This window comes from Stigmatopora nigra, chromosome 11, assembly GCF_051989575.1.
Source record: "Stigmatopora nigra isolate UIUO_SnigA chromosome 11, RoL_Snig_1.1, whole genome shotgun sequence".
In the NCBI taxonomy this organism is placed as follows: domain Eukaryota; kingdom Metazoa; phylum Chordata; class Actinopteri; order Syngnathiformes; family Syngnathidae; genus Stigmatopora; species Stigmatopora nigra.
The window spans coordinates 1,920,420-1,944,314 of record NC_135518.1 but is presented as its reverse complement, the minus strand read 5'-3'; the positions used below and the strand labels follow the sequence as shown (position 1 = coordinate 1,944,314).

Below are 23,895 nucleotides of genomic sequence, written 5' to 3'. Positions count from 1 at the left end.
AACGTTTCCGCTTGCAGTTGTAACTACAGAGGCTGGGTACTTTTTCACCTTTCCCATTTCTTTGGGAGAAAGTGAATATTTAACCCTTTCGTCTTCATTTAAGAAGACAGGCAATTGATTACATAAAGACAGAACAATGTTACATAAAAGTCACTTAAGCATCTTGATAGCAAGGTTTGATGCATATTTTTTGGTGCAGGATTATCCATCATTGGCACTTCTGGGAGAGAAACTAGCAGAAAACAACATTTTCCTCATATTTGCCGTGACTAAACGGTTATATGTCATTTATAAGGTATTTAACCCCCACTCCCCCATTATGGCTATTTTATACATTTGTGGTAATACCCCTGGTCTTCTAATGCTGCATGTCCTGTTCCTTCCATTTCCATGTCTTACAAAGAATTTCACAGTACTCATACCGGGAACAACAGTGGAAATTCTTGACCAGGACTCAAAGAATGTCATCCACCTCATCATCACAGCCTACAATGTAAGCAAGCAGCTTTCTGTTGTGCCTTTTTAAAAATATACATTTAATCAGTGCATCAAGCATGTTGCTCAAAGTTCCTCTCACATTCTTGAAACATCTTCATTTGAGGGAAGAAGATATTCCATATAGATGAATGGGAATAGTTGTTCGCCTATGTGAGGCCAGTGTTTTGTTGGGCACCAGTTGAGTGTTCACCCCTCAGCTGCGGTTGGCTTTAGATCTTACGTATCCCTAATGGGGTAATAGAGAAATTGAATTAGTGGCAAAGAATGTTTACAGTATGGCCCGTGTATAAGTTGCACTAGCTAAAGATGCTAAATGAAACGTGCTACGTTTGTCCAAATCGTGCAACGACGAGAGTTGAATTTTTTTTAAGGTGGCCAGAAATGGCTGTCGGATCCTACTAGACACCCAGGCGGATAGTTCCACTCCAGAATGCCTCTTCATTTCCGATTCAGGGTCTGCAGGCCTTCAACCATTGTGGGACGTGTCGTTGTGAACAGAGGTGTAACATTTCCAAACATTCCACTCACGTCCCCTGCTCCACCACAAGCATATCAACCATCCGAAGCGTATTAACCGCTTTGCGGTCCTGGAAAGCAGTGAGACTGGTGGCTGCCAACTGTTCCTTCATTGGTACAAATCCCTGCTCTGTTTGTCATTGCTGTCTGTTGCACGTCCTCAAGTGCCCACAGGTCAGTTGCAGCCAGGGACCACTGTTCATTGATGTTTCACTTATTTAATCCTGGAAATTCTGGTGGTTGGAAGACCAAAGAGCTGTTGAAGGACAACAAAATCAAAAATAACTGCATAAGAATTAAAACAAGCTAGCATCCATTAAATCAAAACAATTGCATATCTGGTAAATCGAGCAACACTTAAAACAATTGCGAGTATCTTCGGAGGTTGATTCGATATCGCCATCTTCTGGGGAATCCAAGTCACAATAATTTAAGAGTTCCTTCCCCAAATCTTCGTGTGAACTTGTGACTGGTTGAGGCGTCGAGGTTTAATCCAAATTAAACAATCAACAGTCCTTGGATACACGTGAGAGAGGCCAGGGCAACAATTAAGCGTCCTCAAAGCCAGCTGCACAGGGGAGTGACATTGAAGCTTGTTTTGGTAACAATTAAAGTACACGTTTGTCAAGCATATAATGATTAATATTTCACATATACAGACTCTCCCCTACTTACGAACGATTTACGTATCGAGCGCTTGTTCATAAGTTGAATTTGTTCGTAAGTTGATTCAGTGCTATATTTTGTATTATAATTAATGTTTAAGGCTTATATAAGTAATATTGAAGGTTTATGTAAGTGCATTTGTATGTTTAAGGCTTGTATAAGTAACCAGCATTGTTTCGTACTGATTAAAAAACTTTTAATAAAATGGAGAGAATACATACAGTACTGTAGACATACATTAGAGCAGTGATTTTCAACCACTGTGCCGCAGCACACTAGTGTGCCGTGAGAGATCGTCAGGTGTGCCGTGAGAAATTATCCAATATCCTTTTTTTTAAATTAACATTTATTAATAGTTTTCTGCAAATATGATGTCATTGTCCAGTGTCCGTGCTGTAAAGGCTGGCAGCGTAATGTAATATTTGTCCGTGTGGCAACACGTAGTTGATTGCCTCGTTCCGCCAAGAAAATTAGTGATGCACCTAAGAGGCCGTGGTGACAGTCATGGAGAAGTTTTTAAAAAGGACAACTGCAAACTCCGAACTGGGCCCTGGACAAGATTCTGACCCGGATAAAGGCCCTAGTATGAGTGGTGGAGAAAAGAAAGCAAAGACGGTGAGCTCAAGGCAATATAGTGAAAGCTATCTTTCGTTTGGATTTACTTTCACCGGGGATGAGACGACACCTATTCCGTTATGCCTGGTGTGTGGCGAGAAGCTATCCAACAGCGCCATGGTGCCAAGCAAGCTTAAACGCCATCTCCAAACGAAACACCCGTCGCTTCAAAACAAGCCGATAGACTATTTTGTTCGCCTGCATGTAAACACAGAGAAACAGGCAACGTTTATGAGAAAAACCACAAAGGTAAATGAGAAAGCGCTCAAAGCTAGTTACCTAGTCGCCGAACTTGTTGCTAAATCAAAAAAGCCGCACACTGTGGCAGAGACATTAATACTACCTGCCTGTAAAGCCATTGTCAACGAGATGCTCGGCCCTGATGCGGCTAAAGACATAGATAAAATCCCGCTCTCTGATAACACAATTGCCAGGCGTATTGATGACATGTCTACAGACATCGAAAGCCATGTTTTGGAATAGATACGCATCAGTAGGAAATTTGCGTTGCAAGTTGACGAGTCTACGGATATTAGTGGACATTCTCAGCTCTTGGCCAATGTGCGTTTTGTGGATGGTGATGCCATTAGAGAAAACTTCCTATTTTGCAAGACACTGCCAGAAAAAACAACTGGAGAGGAAATTTTTCGGGTCACATCGGAATATCTTGACCAGGGAGGACTTACGTGGGAAAACTGCACAAGTGTGTGCACTGTTGGAGCTGCAGCCATGGTCGGGCGCACCAAAGGCTTCGTGAGTAGAGTGAAGGAAAAAAACCCAGATCTGATTATTACGCACTGTTTTTTGCACCGTGAGGCCCTCGTTGCGAAGACTTTACCAGTAGAACTGGTTCCTGTGTTGGACGATGTGGTGCGCATAGTGAACTTTGTGAAGACACGACCTCTGAAAAGCCGTATATTCGCATCTCTGTGTGAGGAAATGGGAGCGGAGCATAAAGCCTTATTGCTCCATACGGAGGTCCGATGGTTGTCGCGCGGTAAGGTGCTGACCCGTGTGTATGAGCTGCGAGAGGAACTTAAAATGTTTCTGACAAATGAGAGGTCTGATTACTCAAATCTGTTTTCAAGTGATGAGTGGTGCGCAAAGTTGGTATACCTGGCTGATATATTTCATCATCTTAATGAACTGAACACAAGGATGCAGGGCCGAAATGAAAACCTGCTTACAAGCACAGATAAAATAAATGGATTCCGTTTAAAGGTGCACCTCTGGCAACATGTGCAACGTGCCAACCTGGAGATGTTCCCACTCACAGACAAACAGCAAAGCAACACTGCTGCACTGTCTGAGGTAATAGGTAAACATTTGAAAAGTCTTGAGGAGAAGTTGTCATTTTATTTCTCTTCAGCCTCCACTGAATGCTTTGACTGGGTTAGGGACCCATACAGCTCGGCATCAGTTGTTGGAAAGGACATGACTTTACAAGAGCAGGAGGAACTAACTGAACTGAAACAGGATCGTGGTTTAAAACTAAGATTTGCTGATCTTCCTTTGGACAGTTTTTGGTTGACTGCTGCCAAGGAGTTCCCCATTCTGGCCAACAAAGCTGTTCTGACATTGCTCCCATTTTCCACAACATATCTGTGTGAGCTGAGCTTTTCAAGCCTAACTGCTATAAAAACTAAAAACAGACAGAGACTGAGAGCTGTTGAAGAAGAGCTTCGTGTGTGTCTTTCTTCTATTCCTGCCAGGATATCGGCTTTGTGTTCATCTAAACAGGCCCAGGTTTCACACTGACTGAGTATAAATAAATTGAGAAATTATATTGTAATTAAATATACTATACAGAGTGTCATTTTGTAAAATTTTTGGTTAGTGGTGTGCCACAAATTTTTCCAATGTAAAAAAATGTGCCGTGGCTCAAAAAAGGTTGAAAAACACTGCATTAGAGAGGTGGAGAGAGATTTTTTAGAAACTGGCCGAAAGAAGCTGTCTAATGACGATTGCACAGTGTTCTTTTTTCATCATAAATGATGTGTTAGCACTGTATGGCATCATTCAATTGATTTGTGCAACGTTCAACATTTGGGTCCTGCTGTGGGATCGAATCCATATACATTCAATAACTTCGTATCAAAGGAAACACACAGTCAGTCGTGATGAGATTTACCAGACTTCCGCTGAAGGAGAAGGTCAGAGTAGCCAGCGCTGGGAGATGTGTCCATCCCCCAGCCTGACCAGTTCAAATCCCTGGCTACCCCCAACAGCTGAGCTAGTTTTATTGTCAAAGATCATGTGACATAGGTGAACAAAGAAATGGGCGTGTCATGGTAGATGACGCGCCCCTAACTCAGGTGTCATGATGGAAATTTCCTCTAGGCTATGCAAATTCTATCCTAGTGACTACTCTAAATAAAAATATAAAGAATACATTCTATACTCCACACCTGCTGCTCGATATTTGTTTATAAATGGTTCTGACGGTCAAACGATTCAAGTTGTATTCCCGTGCAACGCCCTCACCCACATCAAGCTTCTTTATTATTACCACTTTCGTTTCAAATGAAATGGCCTGTCTCTTCCTCGCACTTCCTTCACTAAAAGCCTTTCGCTTGTCACCAACCATATTGAATAATGGATGCACGAGATATTTAATGATAAAAATTTAAAAGGTTCTTTGCGGACTGTCACGCACTTCCGCACTGCAACGAACTAGGCAGAGGAAGGTGGATGCTGGGTGAGCTGAGCTCTCATAGCGCCAGTCCTCTATTAGCGGCGGAAAAAGGCGCGCAATACAAAATCAAACTTACGAACATTTTTCGACAAACGCAATTTGCAGACATGTTCGTATGTACCGTTGTCTGTAATTTGAAAGTTCGCAAGTAGGGGAGCATCTGTACATATAATTAATATTCCACACATACATATAATAATTAATACGCACATAATAGTACCCAAAATAACTCCAACATTCCCCCCTTTATTATATGTTTGCACATGATCTCAATTAAACTTCTTTTCGCCTTTATTCTACTAATTCATTTTATGGCAAATACAAATGTACTTGGAGAAGTCCCTCGTCTCGATCTTTACCAGGATTCACCTTGCTTGCATTTCTGGCCTGAAAAAGGAAGAACAAAATCATTCTCGTTCAACTCATTTTCATAATTTGCAGAATCCGGGACATCAATGTTACCACCAGTAGGCTGTCTAATGAGCAGATACAGTCCTAGTAATTCACAATTTGTTAGAGCTGTATCAACCCTAAGTCGGTCTAGCAAAAAGCGTAAGCAGGGGATAAGACAATAATAATAATAATAATGATAATAATAATCGAACATAGGCCCTGGCGTCATCTTCAACATCGAAAGCCTGTTTGTCATCACACCAAGAAACTGCATGACGAAATTGGTAAATTATCACCAGCTACAATAAAGACTCCATCGGGGTGGTCAATTTGTTATTTGTTTACAGCCGTTAGCAGGAGGTTAAGTTCCATGTTAACATTCGCATTCGGAGGTGTATAGATTGTCGTTACTATGACAACCGTTAGCTCTCTCGGTAACTAATATGGCCTACATCGTATTGCCCATAGCTATAAATCCATGGAACAGTGAGTGTCAATGATCCTACTGTCACAACGCCATTCATAGTGTATAAACATGCAAAGTCCTCCTCCTTTGCTTTTGCCCGTTAATTCTTTTGAACGCTCGTTCCGAAAAAGCGTTCGGCTAGCTAGTGATACTGCAGCGTCGGGGATATGCGGGTGTAGCAATTCAAAGTTTCAACTCATCCGTTTTGTGGGTGATGGATCAGGCGTTGGTCAAAAAGATACTGGGAAGTGCTGCTTGGTGTGGTTGTTGGCATCTGCGCTTTTGCCTCCTCTCTCTTCGCCGTCTGCAACGTACTTTGAGTGGGCTGGCTATCCACGGAGATCCCAGAAGCCTCAATGTGTTCTCGATGATATCGTAAGCCTTGATGTGTCCTCGATGATATCGTAAGTCTGTTAGTAGTTTGTTGTAAAATCGGATATATCGCATCTCCTTCTGATAGTGATTAAATCCTGGCGACTGTAGGATAACGAACGACACTAAACTGGAGAGAATCGAGCCGCTGCGTCAGTGCGCGCCGCCATCTTGAAGTTTAGATACCCACACAGTGTCAAAGTATTAGCCGAAACAGCTATTGATATCACCTCGATGAAAGCCAATTGTTTTACATTTGCCGAAGGCCTTAAAACACCAGTCTGCCAGAAGGTTCAGGGTCAGGCCTTCAACGGCTTAGGTGAGGGACCCATTGGGTGTTATTGAGTGCAACTTTTTTAAACATACCTGTCAACCTCTGCCGATAACTTCCCTTATAATTGATTATGAATCCCCGTTCAAACCCCCCAAAAACCTTACAAACACCGTACAACGTATTTTTACTCGCGGTAACTCGTTTCTTACAAGGTGGCTCCTCCATGCTTGCTTCAACGATATTTACTCTATGTATATGTCTATGTATGTCATCCTTTATCGATATTGCCGTACGCACCGCCAAAAAATACATACGATTGGGGATAATTTTTGCTGGTATACCGTGACAATAGTAACGATCGATGACTGTAGCGTGGTTGGCTCCCAGCCTACGAGACTATCTGGATTTTAGCCAAAATGGTCTTGTTGAGATCGGTTTTCATAAATATTAGCGATTTAAAAAAAATCCCCGTACAAAAGTTGGTGTACGGCGTACATGATTTGAATTGGTAAAAAACGTATAAAATGTGTATAAAACGTACAAGTTGACAGGTTGAGCCCCCAGGCTCCTGGCATCACCATTGGTCCAGTCTGTTTCCTAGTGAGAAGCAGTCTCCTTCTGCCAACCCAAATTCAATGCATTCCCTTAAAGATTTTTCTTTTTATGTAGTCAGCCAGATTAGCGTCCTCATCCAGTTCCAATTTGGGTGCCATAATCTATATATCAATAATCTTTGAATTTCAAACTGTGCACTGATATGCCGAGCACAGGTCAAGCATGCTCTGCAACCAACTTAACCCTATAAGTTGTGTACTGGCACCGTACCAAGGCCACCATTCCCCCTGTCGAGACATAGGACTTCCCATGACTCAAGATAGCTTTGTTAAAAGCAGCTCACCCAAGTAATCTGAAGTACCATGTTTTTGCTTTTGTTTTTTCGTCAGTGTTCCCAAATGTCCTATTCCGCGGGGCAGAACATTTATTTATACACGTAAAAGTTCACGTGGAGTACTGCTGCTGCATTCTCATCAAAATTTTAATTTGGCAAAATTATTTTTGTTTTTGTCCTAATCTGCCGCCGCCATCTCCAAAAGGCTTATTCGCGGTTTCAGAAATCAATTTCAATTTTAGAAATTCTTTTCCACCTTGATATTTGATTGATAGATTATATCTTGGTGGCCAGCCAATCAAAAACACAAAAAGACAGACCATCATTCACACTCATAATCAGAGGAATTTTGAGTGTTCAACCAGTCTAGCATCCATAATTTTGGTTTGTGGGAGTAAACTGGAGTACCCGGAAAAAACCCACAAATTCTCGAGGGCACAAGGAATACTCCACACTCTGGAAGGTCTGATCCACCCTGCTTTCATTAGTTGATCTTAGAACCGTAAGGTTGATGCGCTAATCACTAGTCTTTCAATTTGTGTCGTTTACCCATACATCAGTGACCCGTATATTTTCATCACAGGTGTAAACCACCATCCCCAGTGGGGCTTCTTGGTAGTTCATCCCCTTTTGCTGCACTATCAGCAATAATCCCACTAGAAGGAACTAGGTAATTAATGAATTATATTCGCGTGCCACACATCTACAAATAAAAAGTTGTTTTGGAAGTTCACTTGGTCAGCCGTGGTCAGCCGGCATGAGCAACTGCCATGCAAGTGGCTGTGATTAACTTGCCAATAATGCAATAACGGAAAAGTTGTGACACATTGAAACACCCATACTCACCCCCACACAGTATATTAACTTTTTTATTAAAGTTACAGTGTTCCCTCGGTTATCGCGGTTAATGGGGACCGGGACCACCCGCGATAAGTGAATTTCCGCGAAGTAAGGATGCCCCTTCAAAAATGCTCAATTTGAATTTGATTTTTTTTTAACCCCCCACCTGTATACAGTACACCATATAGAATACGGGTAGAGAGAGTGAAATTCATGTTATAACAAAAAAACTGTAAAATATGTTGACTCAATGTAATATTTGTATTTTATTTATTTCCAAAAATATCTGCAAAGCTCTGAATCCGCGGTGGCTGAGCCGCGAAGTAGCGAGGGAACACTGTATACCCTACGTTAATGCTATCAGTTAAGCTGTTTGTACGCAGAATTGTGGTTGCAATAGTTTCGCCTCTAAAGTTTGTTTTAGTAGTCGTCAATGTATCTCGTATCCCGTTTGAGTTTTGCCCATTCCATTTATTCCTAGACAACCCATCTACTTAAAGCATTGCTCAAAGGTTGATATTTTCTAATTTGGAGGTGCTATTTTTGAATATAATTCCAGCACTTTCATACCATGAAAGGCCCCTCCGGATTTTGGGCATCCAGTGCCAAATAGTGTCTATTTCACATTTCCCTTGAATTTGGTTTAGATATTGGATTCCCATTTCCCAAATATTCCAGAATTCATGCGCCAACGCATTTTGTCAAACCCAAAGCAAACAGCATAATCTGTTTCTTAGCCAGATTTTGGAAATAGGAGAATTGCTGCAATTCAAACTTATCTAAGCTTTTCCTTGCCAATTGTTAACTCTAACATTAAGGCGCATTAACCCCATAATTGCAATGCTGTAAGTTTTAAGCTAAAGTTCTCTTAATTTGTATGCCCTTAAAGCAATGGAAGCAATGTCATTTGGTAGTAACAATTGATCAATGCTTATCCAATCTGAATATCCTAATAGTCATCACTATGCCAAAGCATATTTCCCCCACTCAGGACAAACTCGGAATGACTTTTGTGCACTTTAAAAACACTCCATATTTCTTCATTCCTAGGGAAACTGTTCAAATAATGAACCAATTATTCTATCTAAACAAGCCATAAAATTTACCTAATTATTTGGATGAATGCCATGAATTTTCTCATGCCATTTCACCATTGTTAATTTCATGTCTGATATCATTAACAACCAAATAACTTTTAATACCTAAAATCTAATTCGCAAATCGCCCCATACGTTGTTTACTTGAAATAAGAACTATTTTCTGTAGCTCACTGTTACCTCAATAAAAACCTTCAATAATTAATTTAGAGAAACCGATTTTCTACCAGGCATTTCCTAATTACAAATTTCAATGTTTAATAAAGGACCCACAAATAGTCACCAATTTGCCATAATATGGTAAATTTTCTGATCCGTTTTTTTTTTTCCCAGCCAATCTCTTATGTTAAACTATTTTGAACAAAGCAACCATTCAAAAGCAGTTAATATTCTTTTATCTTCCAAAAGCTACTTTTCTTTTATTAAAAGCCCTTCGAAATCCACAAATTTGTCAAAATGGCTATCTTGCTCTATTCCCAATTCGAATGTTTTTACGAAATCAATCTTTTACCAAACAGATTGTCTATCATCTTTAAAGACATTTTTTTAATCCGAAAAATAACTGACAGTAATCGCAGAACCCAGGAATTCCTGCAGACCAAGTTTTGCTCTTATTATGAATTCCTTAACGAAAGCACGCTGTTAGCCGCCAACTCTGCCTTTTAGACTCACAGCATTCCTCCCCTCGCACACACATCTTATCTGTCACAAATTCCTTGTCTTGCTTTGTTTACAAATGCCTCCCCAGCAGGGTGTCATGTTTGAAATGTCGCTTTTTAACTGTGCATAATGTTTTTTTAGAGAAGACGACCATTAATCCATAATAAGCTAAATTCATTCCTCACCCGATATCCAACCATATCACAATATTTTGCAAAGACCCCATAATGAAAAGATAATGTAACTATATCATAGCAAAAAAGCATTTTTACACACACCAGTTTGCTTCAGAACCCCCAAGGCCAATTGATATCTTCACGAAAGGGATCCAAATATTTTAGTCGCTTGTGCGGTCCGGGCACACAAGTTGCATATTGAAGGACTGCATATAAACAAGCTTCTGTTTCTAGCACAGTCCAATCGCTCGCCCCCCGTATGTTTCAAGACTCCCGCGTCCTAATCAAATCAGCAGCCACAGTAAACAGAGCGCTCCCCCTCCAAGTCGCCACATTATTTGGCATGTCTAGAGTATAATAAAAAGCGCAGGTTGGCAACCCTGCAAAACCTATAATTTGCCGTTTTGAATTAATTTTTGTCTTTTAACCAACATATTCCCACTAGCGGACGGGATCGAACCCAGTAAATTGACAGGACATTTAGGTACTATTAACACAGATATTTTACATGTCTCTCCATTCAGATCTCTTATCCAAACCAGAACTGTTTCCGAAACGGCGATGTCCTGACCACCTGCCGTTGTCGCAAAGTTGTATGCCTAGCACCTGGAATATCCATTTTAATTGCCGTTTTGCAAGCTCCAGTATCACACAAAAATTCCAATTGAATTCCTTTCACGAAAAATGTGATCTCTGGTCTAACCAAATCATATGCCAGTATCTCCATTAAATTTAGCTCAACATCCTCATATTCAAAGTCCTCATTTAAATCATTTTGAGCAGCATTTATAGAGAACCTCTTTTCCGGGCAATCTTGCGATATATGCCCCAATTTTCCACAAACCCAGCATGCAGCATTTTTGAAAACTCTGTTTCTGTTTAATTTACTCAATTATTTTCTTTTAATTTGTTGGCTAACATCCCTATGCTCTCGCCACCTATCTCGGTAAATATTTTCCCCTTCAGCCGAGGAGGCCCCGCTATCCTTTTTAACTTTTTTTTTTTACACAACGGACCTGTCTTATCACCCTCCTTTCTGTGGAACAAGCCGTTTCACTTTTATATCCATTCACATATTACATGTAGATTACCAATATGCTTAGTGCTACTGTTGTCTTCAGCTCCAGACTACTGAGCAACTGTGCGGATAAGCCTGGAAGAGTGAATCTGCATATACTCTAACTCAGTCACAGTCTGCAGAAGTTCCCTATCTTGTTGAAGACTTCCTGTGTGTGGTTCCAGTTTTTGTCCAACTTTACAACGTCTTTTTGAGTCTGTATCCGTTTTAGCTACCGCAACCAAGATGGCGCCGTTCAAGCGGCAGCCGGCGGCTGTAGCGCCGTCCACTCTTGCTTGGTTTGTGTTTTTGCGGCCTTTGTTTTAATGATTTGATTTTGTGATTCTTAATGATTCCATTTACTATGATTTGCTTTGTACTTTGTTCTTTTGCTTTGCTGTTCTGTCTAATCACCCCCTTGCTACTGCCACAATGAAATTTCCCGAATACGGGATGAATAAAGTTATCCAATCAAATTTTATCCCGCAGGTCTATTATTTTATGCATATTAAGCTGGACAGCAAACCCATATTTTTTTGCCATACATTGAGGTGTTTAGCCCTTGAAGCGCCGCCTTATTATTCGAGCTCCCCATTTTGAAGTGAGTTGGTGTGCAATTGGGTAGTAACTTTTTTTCTTTTCTGCCCTTCGTTTGTTTTCTACTAGGTTATCTTTTTTCTTTTCCGCACAACACACGCAACCCACATGTATACCCTCCCTCCCGCCTGATATACTTTCGGAGTTTTTAGTGCCTTCCGGACCACAGTACAGGACACCCGAACTCCCTTCATTTATAGACTCATGCTCTGTCTCTCACCTGTTAGGGACTAGTATTTACGGGGTTTTAATAGTCGCCATCCCCAGGACGAAAGTCTCATTTCTCAAAATGGACCTTCACATGCAATGCCTTTTTGCACAGTTGGCAACTGTCAACAAAGGCAAACATTCATGTGGCTCACCAGAGATGTCCTCAGATGTCTTTTTTTAGTAGTATTAGTCTTCAACCGTCATGAATCCAGGCGCTCTGCTGAAAATCCGCCCGCAAAGGGTTTTAGACGCCGTGGCCACGGTCTTTCCCAGATGTCGACCAAGTGCCCGGACTCCTCCGGTATGTTGACTCCCAGGCTCGTAGGACCAAAAATAATAGGTTCACCAATAGGTATTCCCAATTTCACCTTGAAATAGAAGAGACATTTGACTCAACAAGATTTCTTGCAAGAGAGAATCGATCCTCACGAGCCTTCTCACGAGATCATTCTAACGAATCGAAGCCTCTCCTACTCATTGATTAACACGCATCATTTATTACGTAACATTTAAGAATAAGCATCTCAGTTCCAAAACAATTGAAATCTGTCGGATCTTCAGAAGTCAAAACAATTGAGAGTCCTCCGGATCTTCGGTATGAAAGACCGTGTGAGAGGTCGATGTTTCTCAAAACAACTTTGATAAGTCCAGCTGGATAGAGGAGCGACCTTCCCGTTGTTTATCCCGGTTGCAAGTAAAGCGTTATTCATTGCGAGCAAATATATAATAAATGTGAGACTAATGAACCTAACACCCCCCTTTCCGGGCCCGCACTTTTTTCCATCTTTTTCCGCGACCTTGACGAAGCCATTCTGGTGGTGGGTTCCTCATTCGTGTGTTTTCAGCCCTCATTCATAATGCCGTTCTAACACATTGTTTCTTGAACAAAAAAAGTGTGGTGTTTTTACTTGGATTGTCTTAAAAAGAAAAAAACTTGATAAATAATAAATTACTTCCATTTAACAAAACAAAGTCTGTGGTTTCCCAGCACTTTTACAATTTTTTTATGGAACTTGGGATAAAATGTATTGATAAGTTCTACATGTGCAGGTGCAGAGCTTGTGGCTTTTCTTTGTCCATGAAAAACTGACTTACTACGCAAAAAGGCCATGTACCCCACAACTGTTTTATAATTCTTGCAAAACCTGGTCCTACAAATCTGCTGGTGAACTCCCTTGTAGAACATCCGCTCCAAGGTGGAACTGACAGTGTGGGACCAACCTGAGGATCTCAGCTTGTCTTTTACTGCCACATGCCAGGATGGCAAGCCACTGCCTGGCCTCAGGAAATGTACTGATTTAAAAATAGGTGACACGGTAAGTCTGTGTGCATGTCTCCTCTTTGCCTAATGACTTTTTTTTATTCCCTACCTACACGTACGCGCACCCACTACCACTTGCTTTGATAGCCATCTTTTCATTTAATTATATCATAAGAAACTAGGTAGGTCACAAACTCAAAAGGGTAAAAACATTCTAGCGTATTAAATTAAAACCCAGCATGCACCCTAAGGTATTGCTTTTGTCAGTGCTAAAAGAAAACGGTGAATAAATGTTTCAGAGAAGACAACAGGGTTTCTTACTGCAGAGCATTTTGGCACGGAAGGAATATGGCAACTGCCGCTCCTTTTCTTGTACAATTATGCTTTGACACAAGGACTATGCTTTTGATACATTACACTGTAACTGCCGATTTCCAAATTCAATGGCTCCGACCATGAGTTCATAAATCACCCGCATCCATTGTTACCTGCTATGTTGAAGATTTGCAGATGTTTTGTAATGCCAGTTTCATGGCCGTAACCACATCATAAATCTTTCATAATGCTATTTATTTTATTTTTTTTAATTCAAAATAGTTACCACTTGCTTAGGGTAATTGGAAGGGAATATTGTGGCCGTCTTATAAATGTTCGCTTCTTTCTCGGCAAAAATTGATTAATTAATGTTGCAATGACGTGCTACGCCTTTAGCATGGCACCATCATTATTTCGGTCACTGTCATGTCTCATTCTTTCTTGGCTTCATTGTCACTTAGGAGGCATTTTAAAGGATGATTCGAAATCTAAACGAACCTGGAATAGGCTTAGCATAGTTTTTCTGCCCAGGTAATGTGCGCAATTCAAAAAGTAATCCAAAGAAGCCAGGAAATGGCAAAACGTCAACCTTCTCGGTTCTTTATTTTATTCGGGCATCATTCTTCTATGGTGAAATATCGCTTTTTCTTCGGTGCTGATTTCCACCATCTTTCATTATTCCATCCACTTACCCTTGACTTTTTTAAATCAAAAGCATGCCGAATATTGGCAACACTCATCATGCTTTATTAGAGCTACAGTAAACCAGGGAACACGGTTGCCATCATATAAGGTGGCATACTAAATAAAATTGATGTACTCTTTTTTCCCCCTTCTGGTCAAAAATTGTAAATGTTTAATTGCTTATTAAAGTATAATTATAAAAATATTCTTTGTTGCTTTTCTATAATCTTTATTTTCTTTAATTTTATCAAGAATGCAATCCTAAGCAGATATGTTCTTAGAATTTCACAGAAAAACATTTTTTTTGGGATGGTGGGGTACAACAAAATAGAGAAGCACTGGTATAGTGACAAGGCAACAGACGCTTTAGAGGGTTAAATTTGCTTTCGTGCTGTTGTGTTTATATTACTAATAAAGGGCAGCTAATTGAGGTATAGCAGCCCCATCACAATTATAGCCTACAATTTAACAAGCAATAGTTAATTTTAGAGCCTGAGACAGAAGGCAGGATAAAACCGCAGAGTGATCGTGGTTGCATCTGACCCGAAATAACCCAGTTCTACTGACTCATGTACTCTTGTTACATCTTCGTTTTTAGTCGATAGTTTAGTTTTGAACACCCTTTTAAAAGATTCTATCATTTTGATTTGTGTTAAAAATCTTATTTGCACTTAAATGTGAATATAATTAACTTAAACTACCTTTAAAAACACAAAAAAATGTACTGGACGTATAAATAAATCGAGATTCCATTTATGTCCAGGAAGCATACTGACGTCGTTGCACTTAGCCCAAAATAGAACTCCCTGGAAATCTAATTGACGCCTATGTCCCAGAGTCATTTGGGATAGGCTCCAGCACCCCCTCCCACGACCTTAATTAGGATAAAGTGATTGAGGAAATGAAATGAGATAAATAAATGCTATAGGCTCCAAAATAGGATTTTGAAATTGGATTTAGGTTAAAAAAAAGTAAATGATTCATTGACCATCAAAATTCACTTGAAAAAAGAATTGGATCAGGAGTGCTTTTTGCTTCAAACTTACTTTTGAAGGAGTCAACCTCGCATGATTTTTCTTTTTTGCGGGCCACCGACAAGGCTCAGAAGTAATTCATGTAGATCTACCTCGCATTTTGGGAAATCTTATAAGTCACGGAAATGGGAATCAAGATTTTTGTGACCACAAAGAACTCATAAGATCTATTAAGAAGAGTCCTAACTATGCGCTTTGTTTTCCATTGCATAAAAATTCTAATTCTTGTTCAAAAGTCACAATTGGAGGAGTATGTACCATCGACAGAATTGACATGTTTTGACATTAGAAGCAATATGGCTGCCACAAGATCTTAAACTTCTGTTAAGACAATTGTCATTTCTGTAATTATATCCTGTTAGACTTAACATTAATTAATCTTTAAACCTCATAGAAACACTCTTTTTAGGAGCACGTGTTAAAATTTGAAACTGATTTCACCTGATCTGTACTTGTCCATGAAGACTGCTTTTCAATCTGTGAAGTCAAGTCTCAATTTGTTCCCTATTCTCAATCCAGGTGTCATTTAATGTGAGTGTGAAGGCACGAAGTTGTCATCCTCGTGGGACCGACCATAGTTTTACAATCAAGCCCGTGGGATTTAAAGACCGTCTGCATGTCACTGTCAAGTACCATTGTGAATGCAGCTGCACCCAGGCGGCCCAAATCAACAGCACGATCTGCAGCTCCATTGGTAACTTCTTTCTATGTTTGCTCATACATTGCATTGGGATTGTGTGGAAAGACAATAACTCATCATTAATTTTTTCCCATCCATGATTGGAAAAATACTTTCCTATACAGTGGGGCAAATAAGTATTTAGTCAACCACCAATTGCGAAAGTTATCCTACTTGAAAAGATTAGGGTAGGCCTGTAATTGTCAACACGGGTAAACCTCAATCATGAGAGATATAATGTGGGGGAAAATAAACTGAAAATCACATTGTTTGATTTTTAAAGAATGTATTTGCAAATCATGGTGGAAAATAAGTGTTTGGCCAGTCCCAAAAGTTCATGATAGGTTCACCAATGGGTATTCCCAAATTCACCTTGAAATAGAAGAGACATCTGACTCATAACCTGCCGGGTTTCTTGCAAGAGAGAATCAATCGAGGTTGATGTTTCTCAAAACAACTTTCAGAAGTCCAGCTGGATAGAGAAGCGACCTTCCCGTTGTTTATCACGGTTACAAGCAAAGGGTTATTCATTGCGAGCAAATGTGATAAACAATGGGAAAGGTGCTCCTCTATCCAGCTGGACTTCTGAAAGTTGTTTTGAGAAACATCGACCAATGTGAGACTAATGAATCTAACAGTTCATTTCAATACTTTATGTACCCTTTTTGGGCAATAACGGAGGCCAAACATTTTCTGTAACCCTTCACACACTTTTCACACACTGCTGCTGGTACGTTGGCCCTTTCCTCCATGGACATCTCCTGTAGCAGTGATGTTTTGAGGCTTTCGTTGGGCAACACAGACTTTCAACTCCCTCCACAGATTTTCTATGGGGTTGAGATCTGGAGACTGGCTTGATCACTCCAGGACCTTGAAATACATCTTAAGAAGCCACTCCTTTGTGGCCCTGGCTGTGTGTTTGGGATCATTGTGATACCTAAAGACCCAGCCACGTCTCATCCTCATTGTCCTTGCTGATGGAAAGAGATTTACACTCAAAATCTCTCGATACATGGCCCCATTCATTCTTTCCTTTACACTAATCAGTCGTCCTGGTCCCCTTGCAGAAAAACAGCCCAATGCATGTTTCCAACCCCATGCTTCACAGTGGGTATGGTGTTTGGGATCTAATCCATATACATTCAATAACTTCGGATCAGAGGAAGCACACAGAGTGAGTCGTGATGAGATTTACTAGGCTTCAGCGAAAGGAGGGGGTCAGAGTAGCATGTACTGGGAGATGTCTCCATCCCCCAGCCTGAGCAGTTTGAGTCCCTAGCTACCCCCAATATAAGATAGTTTTGTTAACAAAGGATCATGTGACATAGGTACAAACTTTAGGCGGGAAAAGGTAAACAAAGAAATGGGCGTGTCATGGTATTTGATGCGCCCCTAACTCATAAGTGTCATGATGGATATTTCCACTAGGCTATGCAAAATTCTATCCTCGTGACTACACTAAATAAAAGTATAAAGAATACATTCTATACTCCACATTCCCCCCCTATTGTAACTTTGAAAGAATTTACATCAAATACATGAATTTATATCCCTCCTATCCAGGTTCTAGAATACAAATATCATCAGCAGTTACTCATCAAGGGGTATGGATAACAATAAAGTCACTTGCCAAGGCACAGGCGAAAAACTCGAGGTAATTTTAGGGTTATTCGAGAAAAATTCCTCTGTGTCCCTCTTTATGGGCGAACACAATTTTTTTAAGTCAAGACAAGTACAATTACCCGGAGGACTCGGCACCGTGAATCGTCACACTTTGAAAGAGTGGGAGAATCTCCATTATGATTTGCCACACGGTGATACTGTATGTCACTGTAAGATACCAGCGTGTGCTAGATTGTATTTCATATCATACCTTTCATACAGGTAAACACACAGAAAATACAGAACCGTTACAAAATCGCAAGTTAGGGAGTTGCAAATTCAAACAGAATTGAGAACCACGACCCGTGTTGGTGATACTTTCATTTCAGCTATAGCATGTACTGGTTTCGTCTTGGATGAAGGTGCAGCAGTGTTCTCCCATCGTGGCACACGCACCTCCATCCTTGGCTGCAACTCCATTTTCATTAGGGCTTTTAAATCATCTGCTATACCCTGTAGTGCCTTGACAGTTTGGTTAATGCACACTCGTGTAATAGTTCAATGTCTTTACACGGAGCATAACTTTATCAATCCCAAGTTGGGAAAGTTGCGGCAGTATGATTTTCTGGGGGGATGGACGACAACTTATGGTCAACAGGAATACCACCATCTCAGATTGAATCATGTGGTTTGAATTGCACTGATTTTGATATCTTATCGCTTACTGTTCATTACCCTTAAAAGGAATGCATCTCATCTGCACAACTGCAGATTTAAGTGACGTCTAGACCCAGTGAATTCAGGATGTCAGGATACCACACATCTTCTTCATAGTAGTTCTCCTGATTGTTCTTTTCATACCATTTCACTCTCCTCTGCCGTAGGAGTAAGTCACCATCTTGTTTTCCAACTCGAGTCTCTGTGGGCAGGGCGTTCAGACACGCCCAGGCAGTAACTGACAGTGCAGTCACTGACCGTGCAGTCACTGACCGTGCAGTCAGTGACCGTGCAGTCGCTGACCGTGCAGTCGCTGACCGTGCAGTCGCTGACCGTGCAGTCGCTGACCGTGCAGTCGCTGACCGTGCAGTCGCTGACCGTGCAGTCGCTGACCGTGCAGTCGCTGACCGTGCAGTCGCTGACCGTGCAGTCGCTGACCGTGCAGTCGCTGACCGTGCAGTCGCTGACCGTGCAGTCGCTGACCGTGCAGTCGCTGACCGTGCAGTCGCTGACCGTGCAGTCGCTGACCGTGCAGTCGCTGACCGTGCAGTCGCTGACGGTGCAGTCACTGACGGTGCAGTCACTGACGGTGCAGTCACTGACGGTGCAGTCTCTGACGGTGCAGTCTCTGACGGTGCAGTCACTGACAGTGCAGTCACTGACAGTGTAGTCACTGACAGTGCAGTCACTGACCGTGCAGTCGCTGACCTTTCAGTCGCTGACCTTTCAGTCGCTGACCGTGCAGTCGCTGACCGTGCAGTCGCTGACCGTGCAGTCGCTGACCGTGCAGTCGCTGACCGTGCAGTCGCTGACCGTGCAGTCGCTGACCGTGCAGTCGCTGACCGTGCAGTCGCTGACCGTGCAGTCGCTGACCGTGCAGTCGCTGACCGTGCAGTCGCTGACCGTGCAGTCGCTGACCGTGCAGTCGCTGACCGTGCAGTCGCTGACCGTGCAGTCGCTGACCGTGCAGTCGCTGACCGTGCAGTCGCTGACCGTGCAGTCGCTGACCGTGCAGTCGCTGACCGTGCAGTCGCTGACCGTGCAGTCGCTGACGATGCAGTCACTGACGGTGCAGTCTCTGACGGTGCAGTCTCTGACGGTGCAGTCTCTGACAGTGCAGTCACTGACAGTGCAGTCACTGACAGTGCAGTCACTGACAGTGCAGTCACTGACAGTGCAGTCACTGACCGTGCAGTCACTGACCTTTCAGTCGCTGACCTTTCAGTCGCTGACCGTGCAGTCGCTGACCGTGCAGTCGCTGACCGTGGAGTCGCTGACCGTGCAGTCGCTGACCGTGCAGTCGCTGACCGTGCAGTCGCTGACCGTGCAGTCGCTGACCGTGCAGTCGCTGACCGTGCAGTCGCTGACAGTGCAGTCGCTGACCGTGCAGTCGCTGACCGTGCAGTCGCTGACGGTGCAGTCACTGACGGTGCAGTCACTGACGGTGCAGTCACTGACGGTGCAGTCACTGACGGTGCAGTCACCGACGGTGCAGTCGCCGACGGTGCAGTCGCCGACGGTGCAGTCGCCGACGGTGCAGTCGCCGACGGTGCAGTCGCCGACGGTGCAGTCGCCGACGGTGCAGTCGCCGACGGTGCAGTCGCCGACGGTGCAGTCGCCGACGGTGCAGTCGCCGACCGTGCAGTCGCCGACCGTGCAGTCGCCGACGGTGCAGTCGCCGACGGTGCAGTCGCCGACGGTGCAGTCGCCGACGGTGCAGTCGCCGACGGTGCAGTCGCCGACGGTGCAGTCGCCGACGGTGCAGTCGCCGACGGTGCAGTCGCCGACGGTGCAGTCGCCGACGGTGCAGTCGCCGACGGTGCAGTCGCCGACGGTGCAGTCACCGACGGTGCAGTCACCGACGGTGCAGTCACCGACGGTGCAGTCACCGACGGTGCAGTCACCGACGGTGCAGTCACCGACGGTGCAGTCACCGACGGTGCAGTCACCGACGGTGCAGTCACTGACGGTGCAGTCACTGACATCGTTCTCTGACATCGTTCTCTCTCTCTACATCTCTCTCTACATCTGTCTCTCTCTACATCTGTCTCTCTCTACATCTCGCTCTCTCTACATCTCGCTCTCTCTACATCTGTCTATCTCTACATCTATCTATCTCTCTCTACATCTCTCTCTACATCTCGCTCTCTCTACATCTGTCTATCTCTACATCTATCTATCTCTCTCTACATCTCTCTCTACATCTCGCTCTCTCTACATCTGTCTATCTCTACATCTATCTCTCTCTCTCTACATCTCGCTCTCTCTACATCTGTCTATCTCTACATCTATCTCTCTCTCTCTACATCTCGCTCTCTCTACATCTGTCTATCTCTACATCTATCTCTCTCTCTCTACATCTCTCTCTCTACATCTGTCTCTACATCTGTCTCTCTCTACATCTCTCTCTCTCTCTACATCTCTCTCTCTACATCTCTCTCTCTCTCTACATCTCTCTCTCTACATCTCTCTCTCTCTCTACATCTCTCTCTCTACATCTCTCTCTCTCTCTACATCTCTCTCTCTACATCTCTCTCTCTCTCTACATCTCTCTCTCTCTACATCTCTCTCTCTCTACATCTCTCTCTCTCTCTCTCTACATCTCTCTCTACATCTCCCTCTCTCTCTCTACATCTCTCTCTCTCTCTACATCTCTCTCTCTCTCTACATCTCTCTCTCTCTCTACATCTCTCTCTCTCTCTACATCTCTCTCTCTCTCTACATCTCTCTCTCTCTCTACATCTCTCTCTACATCTCCCTCTCTCTCTCTACATCTCCCTCTCTCTCTCTACATCTCTCTCTCTCTCTACATCTCTCTCTCTCTCTACATCTCTCTCTCTCTACATCTCTCTCTCTCTCTACATCTCTCTCTCTGTACATCTCTCTACATCTCTCTCTCTCTCTACATCAATCTACATCTCTCTCTCTCTACATCTCTCTCTCTCTCTCTCTACATCTCTCTCTCTCTCTACATCTCTCTCTCTGTACATCTCTCTACATCTCTCTCTCTCTCTACATCAATCTACATCTCTCTCTCTCTACATCTCTCTCTCTCTCTCTACATCTCTCTCTCTCTCTCTCTCTCTCTCTACATCTCTCTCTCTCTCTCTCTCTACATCTCTCTCTCTCTCTCTCTCTCTACATCTCTCTCTCTCTCTCTACATCTCTCTCTCTCTACATCTCTCTCTCTCTACATTCTCTCTCTACATCTCTCTCTCTCTACATCTCTCTACATCTCTCTCTCTCTACATCTCTCTCTCTCTCTCTCTACATCTCTCTCTACATCTCTCTCTCTCTACATCTCTCTCTCTCTCTCTCTCTCTCTCTCTCTCTCTCTACATCTCTCTCTCTCTCTCTCTCTCTACATCTCTCTCTCTCTCTACATCTCTCTCTCTCTACATCTCTCTCTCTCTACATCTCTCTCTCTCTCTACATCTCTCTCTCTCTACATCTCTCTCTCTCTACATCTCTCTACATCTCTCTCTCTCTACATCTCTCTCTCTCTCTCTCTCTACATCTCTCTCTACATCTCTCTCTCTCTACATCTGTCTCTCTCTCTACATCTCTCTCTACATCTGTCTCTCTCTCTACATCTATCTCTCTCTACATCTATCTCTCTCTCTACATCTATCTCTCTCTACATCTGTCTCTCTCTACATCTATCTCTCTCTCTACATCTATCTATCTCTCTCTACATCCCTCTCTCTCTGCATCTCTCTCTCTCTCTCTACATCTATCTCTCTCTCTACATCCCTCTCTCTCCATCTCTCTCTCCATCTCTCTCTCTACATCTCTCTCTCTACATCTCTCTCTCTCTACATCTCTCTCTACATCTCTCTCTACATCTCTCTTTCTCTCTCTACATCTCTCTCTACATCTCTCTACATCTCTCTCTCTCCTACATCTCTATCTCCTCTCTCTCTCTACATCTCTCTCTCTCTCTTCTCTACATCTCTCTACATCTCTCTCTCTACATCTCTCTCTCTACACTCTCTCTCTCTACATCTCTCTCTCTACATCTCTCTCTCTCATCTCTCTCTACATCCTTCTCTCTACATCTCTCTCTCTACATCTCTCTCTCTACATCTCTCTCTCTACATCTGTCTCTCTCTCTACATCTCTCTCTCTACATCTCTCTTCTCTCTCTACATCTCTCTCTCTACATCTCTCTCTCTACATCTCTCTTTCTCTCTCTCTCATCTCTCTCTACATCTCTCTCTCTCTCTCTACATCTCTCCTCTACATCTCTCTTCTCTCTCTCTCTACATCTCTCTCTACATCTCTCTTTCTCTCTCTACATCTCTCTCTACATCTCTCTTCTCTCTACATCTCTCTCTCTACATCTCTCTCTCTACATCTCCTCTCTCTCTTCTCTCTCTACATCTCTCTCTCTACATCTCTCTCTACATTCTCTTTCTCTCTCTACATCTCTCTCTACATCTCTCTCTCTACATCTCTCTCTACATCTCTTTCTCTCTCTACATCTCTCTCTCTTCTCATCTCTCTCTCTCTACATCTCTCTCTACATCTCTCTTCTCTCTCTACATCTCTCTCTCTACATCTCTCTCTCTACATCTCTCTCTCTACATCTCTCTCTCTACATCTCTCTCTCTCTACATCTCTCTCTCTACATCTCTCTCTCTCTACATCTCTCTCTCTACATCTCTCTCTCTTCCTCTTCTCTCTCTACATCTCTCTCTCTCTCTACATCTCTCTCTCTCATCTATCTTCTCTCTCTCTACATCTCTCTCTCTTCTACATCTCTCTCTCTACATCTCTCTCTCTCTCTCTACATCTCTCTCTCTCTACATCTCTCTCTCTACATCTCTCTCTCTCTCTACTCTCTCTCTACATCTCTCTCTCTACATCTATCTTTCTCTCTCTACATCTCTCTCTCTCTCTACATCTCTCTCTACATCTATCTCTCTCTCTCTCTCTCTACATCTCTCTCTACATCTATCTCTCTCTCTCTCTCTCTACATCTCTCTCTCTAATCTATCTTCTCCTCTCTACATCTCTCTCTACATCTATCTCTCTCTCTCTCTCTACATCTCTCTCTCTACATCTATCTCTCTCTCTCTCTCTACATCTCTCTCTCTCTCTCTACATCTCTCTCTCTACATCTATCTCTCTCTCTCTCTCTACATCTCTCTCTCTACATCTCTCTCTCTCTACATCTATCCTCCTCTCTCCTCTCTACATCTCTCTCTACATCTATCTCCTCTCTCTCTCTACATCTCTCTCTCTACATCTATCTCTCTCTCTCTCTACATCTCTCTCTCTCTACATCTCTCTCTCTCTCTCCTACATCTCTCTCTCTCTCTACATCTCTCTCTACATCTCTCTTTCTCTCTCTACATCTCTCTTTCTCTCTCTACATCTCTCTCTACATCTCTCTTTCTCTCTCTACATCTCTCTTTCTCTCTCTACATCTCTCTTTCTCTCTCTACATCTCTCTTTCTCTCTCTACATCTCTCTTTCTCTCTCTACATCTCTCTCTCTACATCTATCTCTCTCTCTCTACATCTCTCTCTCTACATCTCTCTCTCTCTACATCTCTCTCTCTCTCTCTTTCTCTCTCT

General features: G+C 42.7%; 1 protein-coding gene across 1 annotated transcript in view; it reads left to right on the top strand.

The window, feature by feature from the left end:
• The window catches only part of itgb5 (integrin, beta 5), an 82,575-nt gene that overhangs the window by 29,144 nt on the left and 29,536 nt on the right, over positions 1-23,895 (top strand). Inside the window, 4 exon segments of the mRNA XM_077728818.1 lie at positions 200-295; positions 404-493; positions 13,203-13,337; positions 15,835-16,009. Coding sequence (XP_077584944.1) covers positions 200-295; positions 404-493; positions 13,203-13,337; positions 15,835-16,009 — 496 coding nt within the window.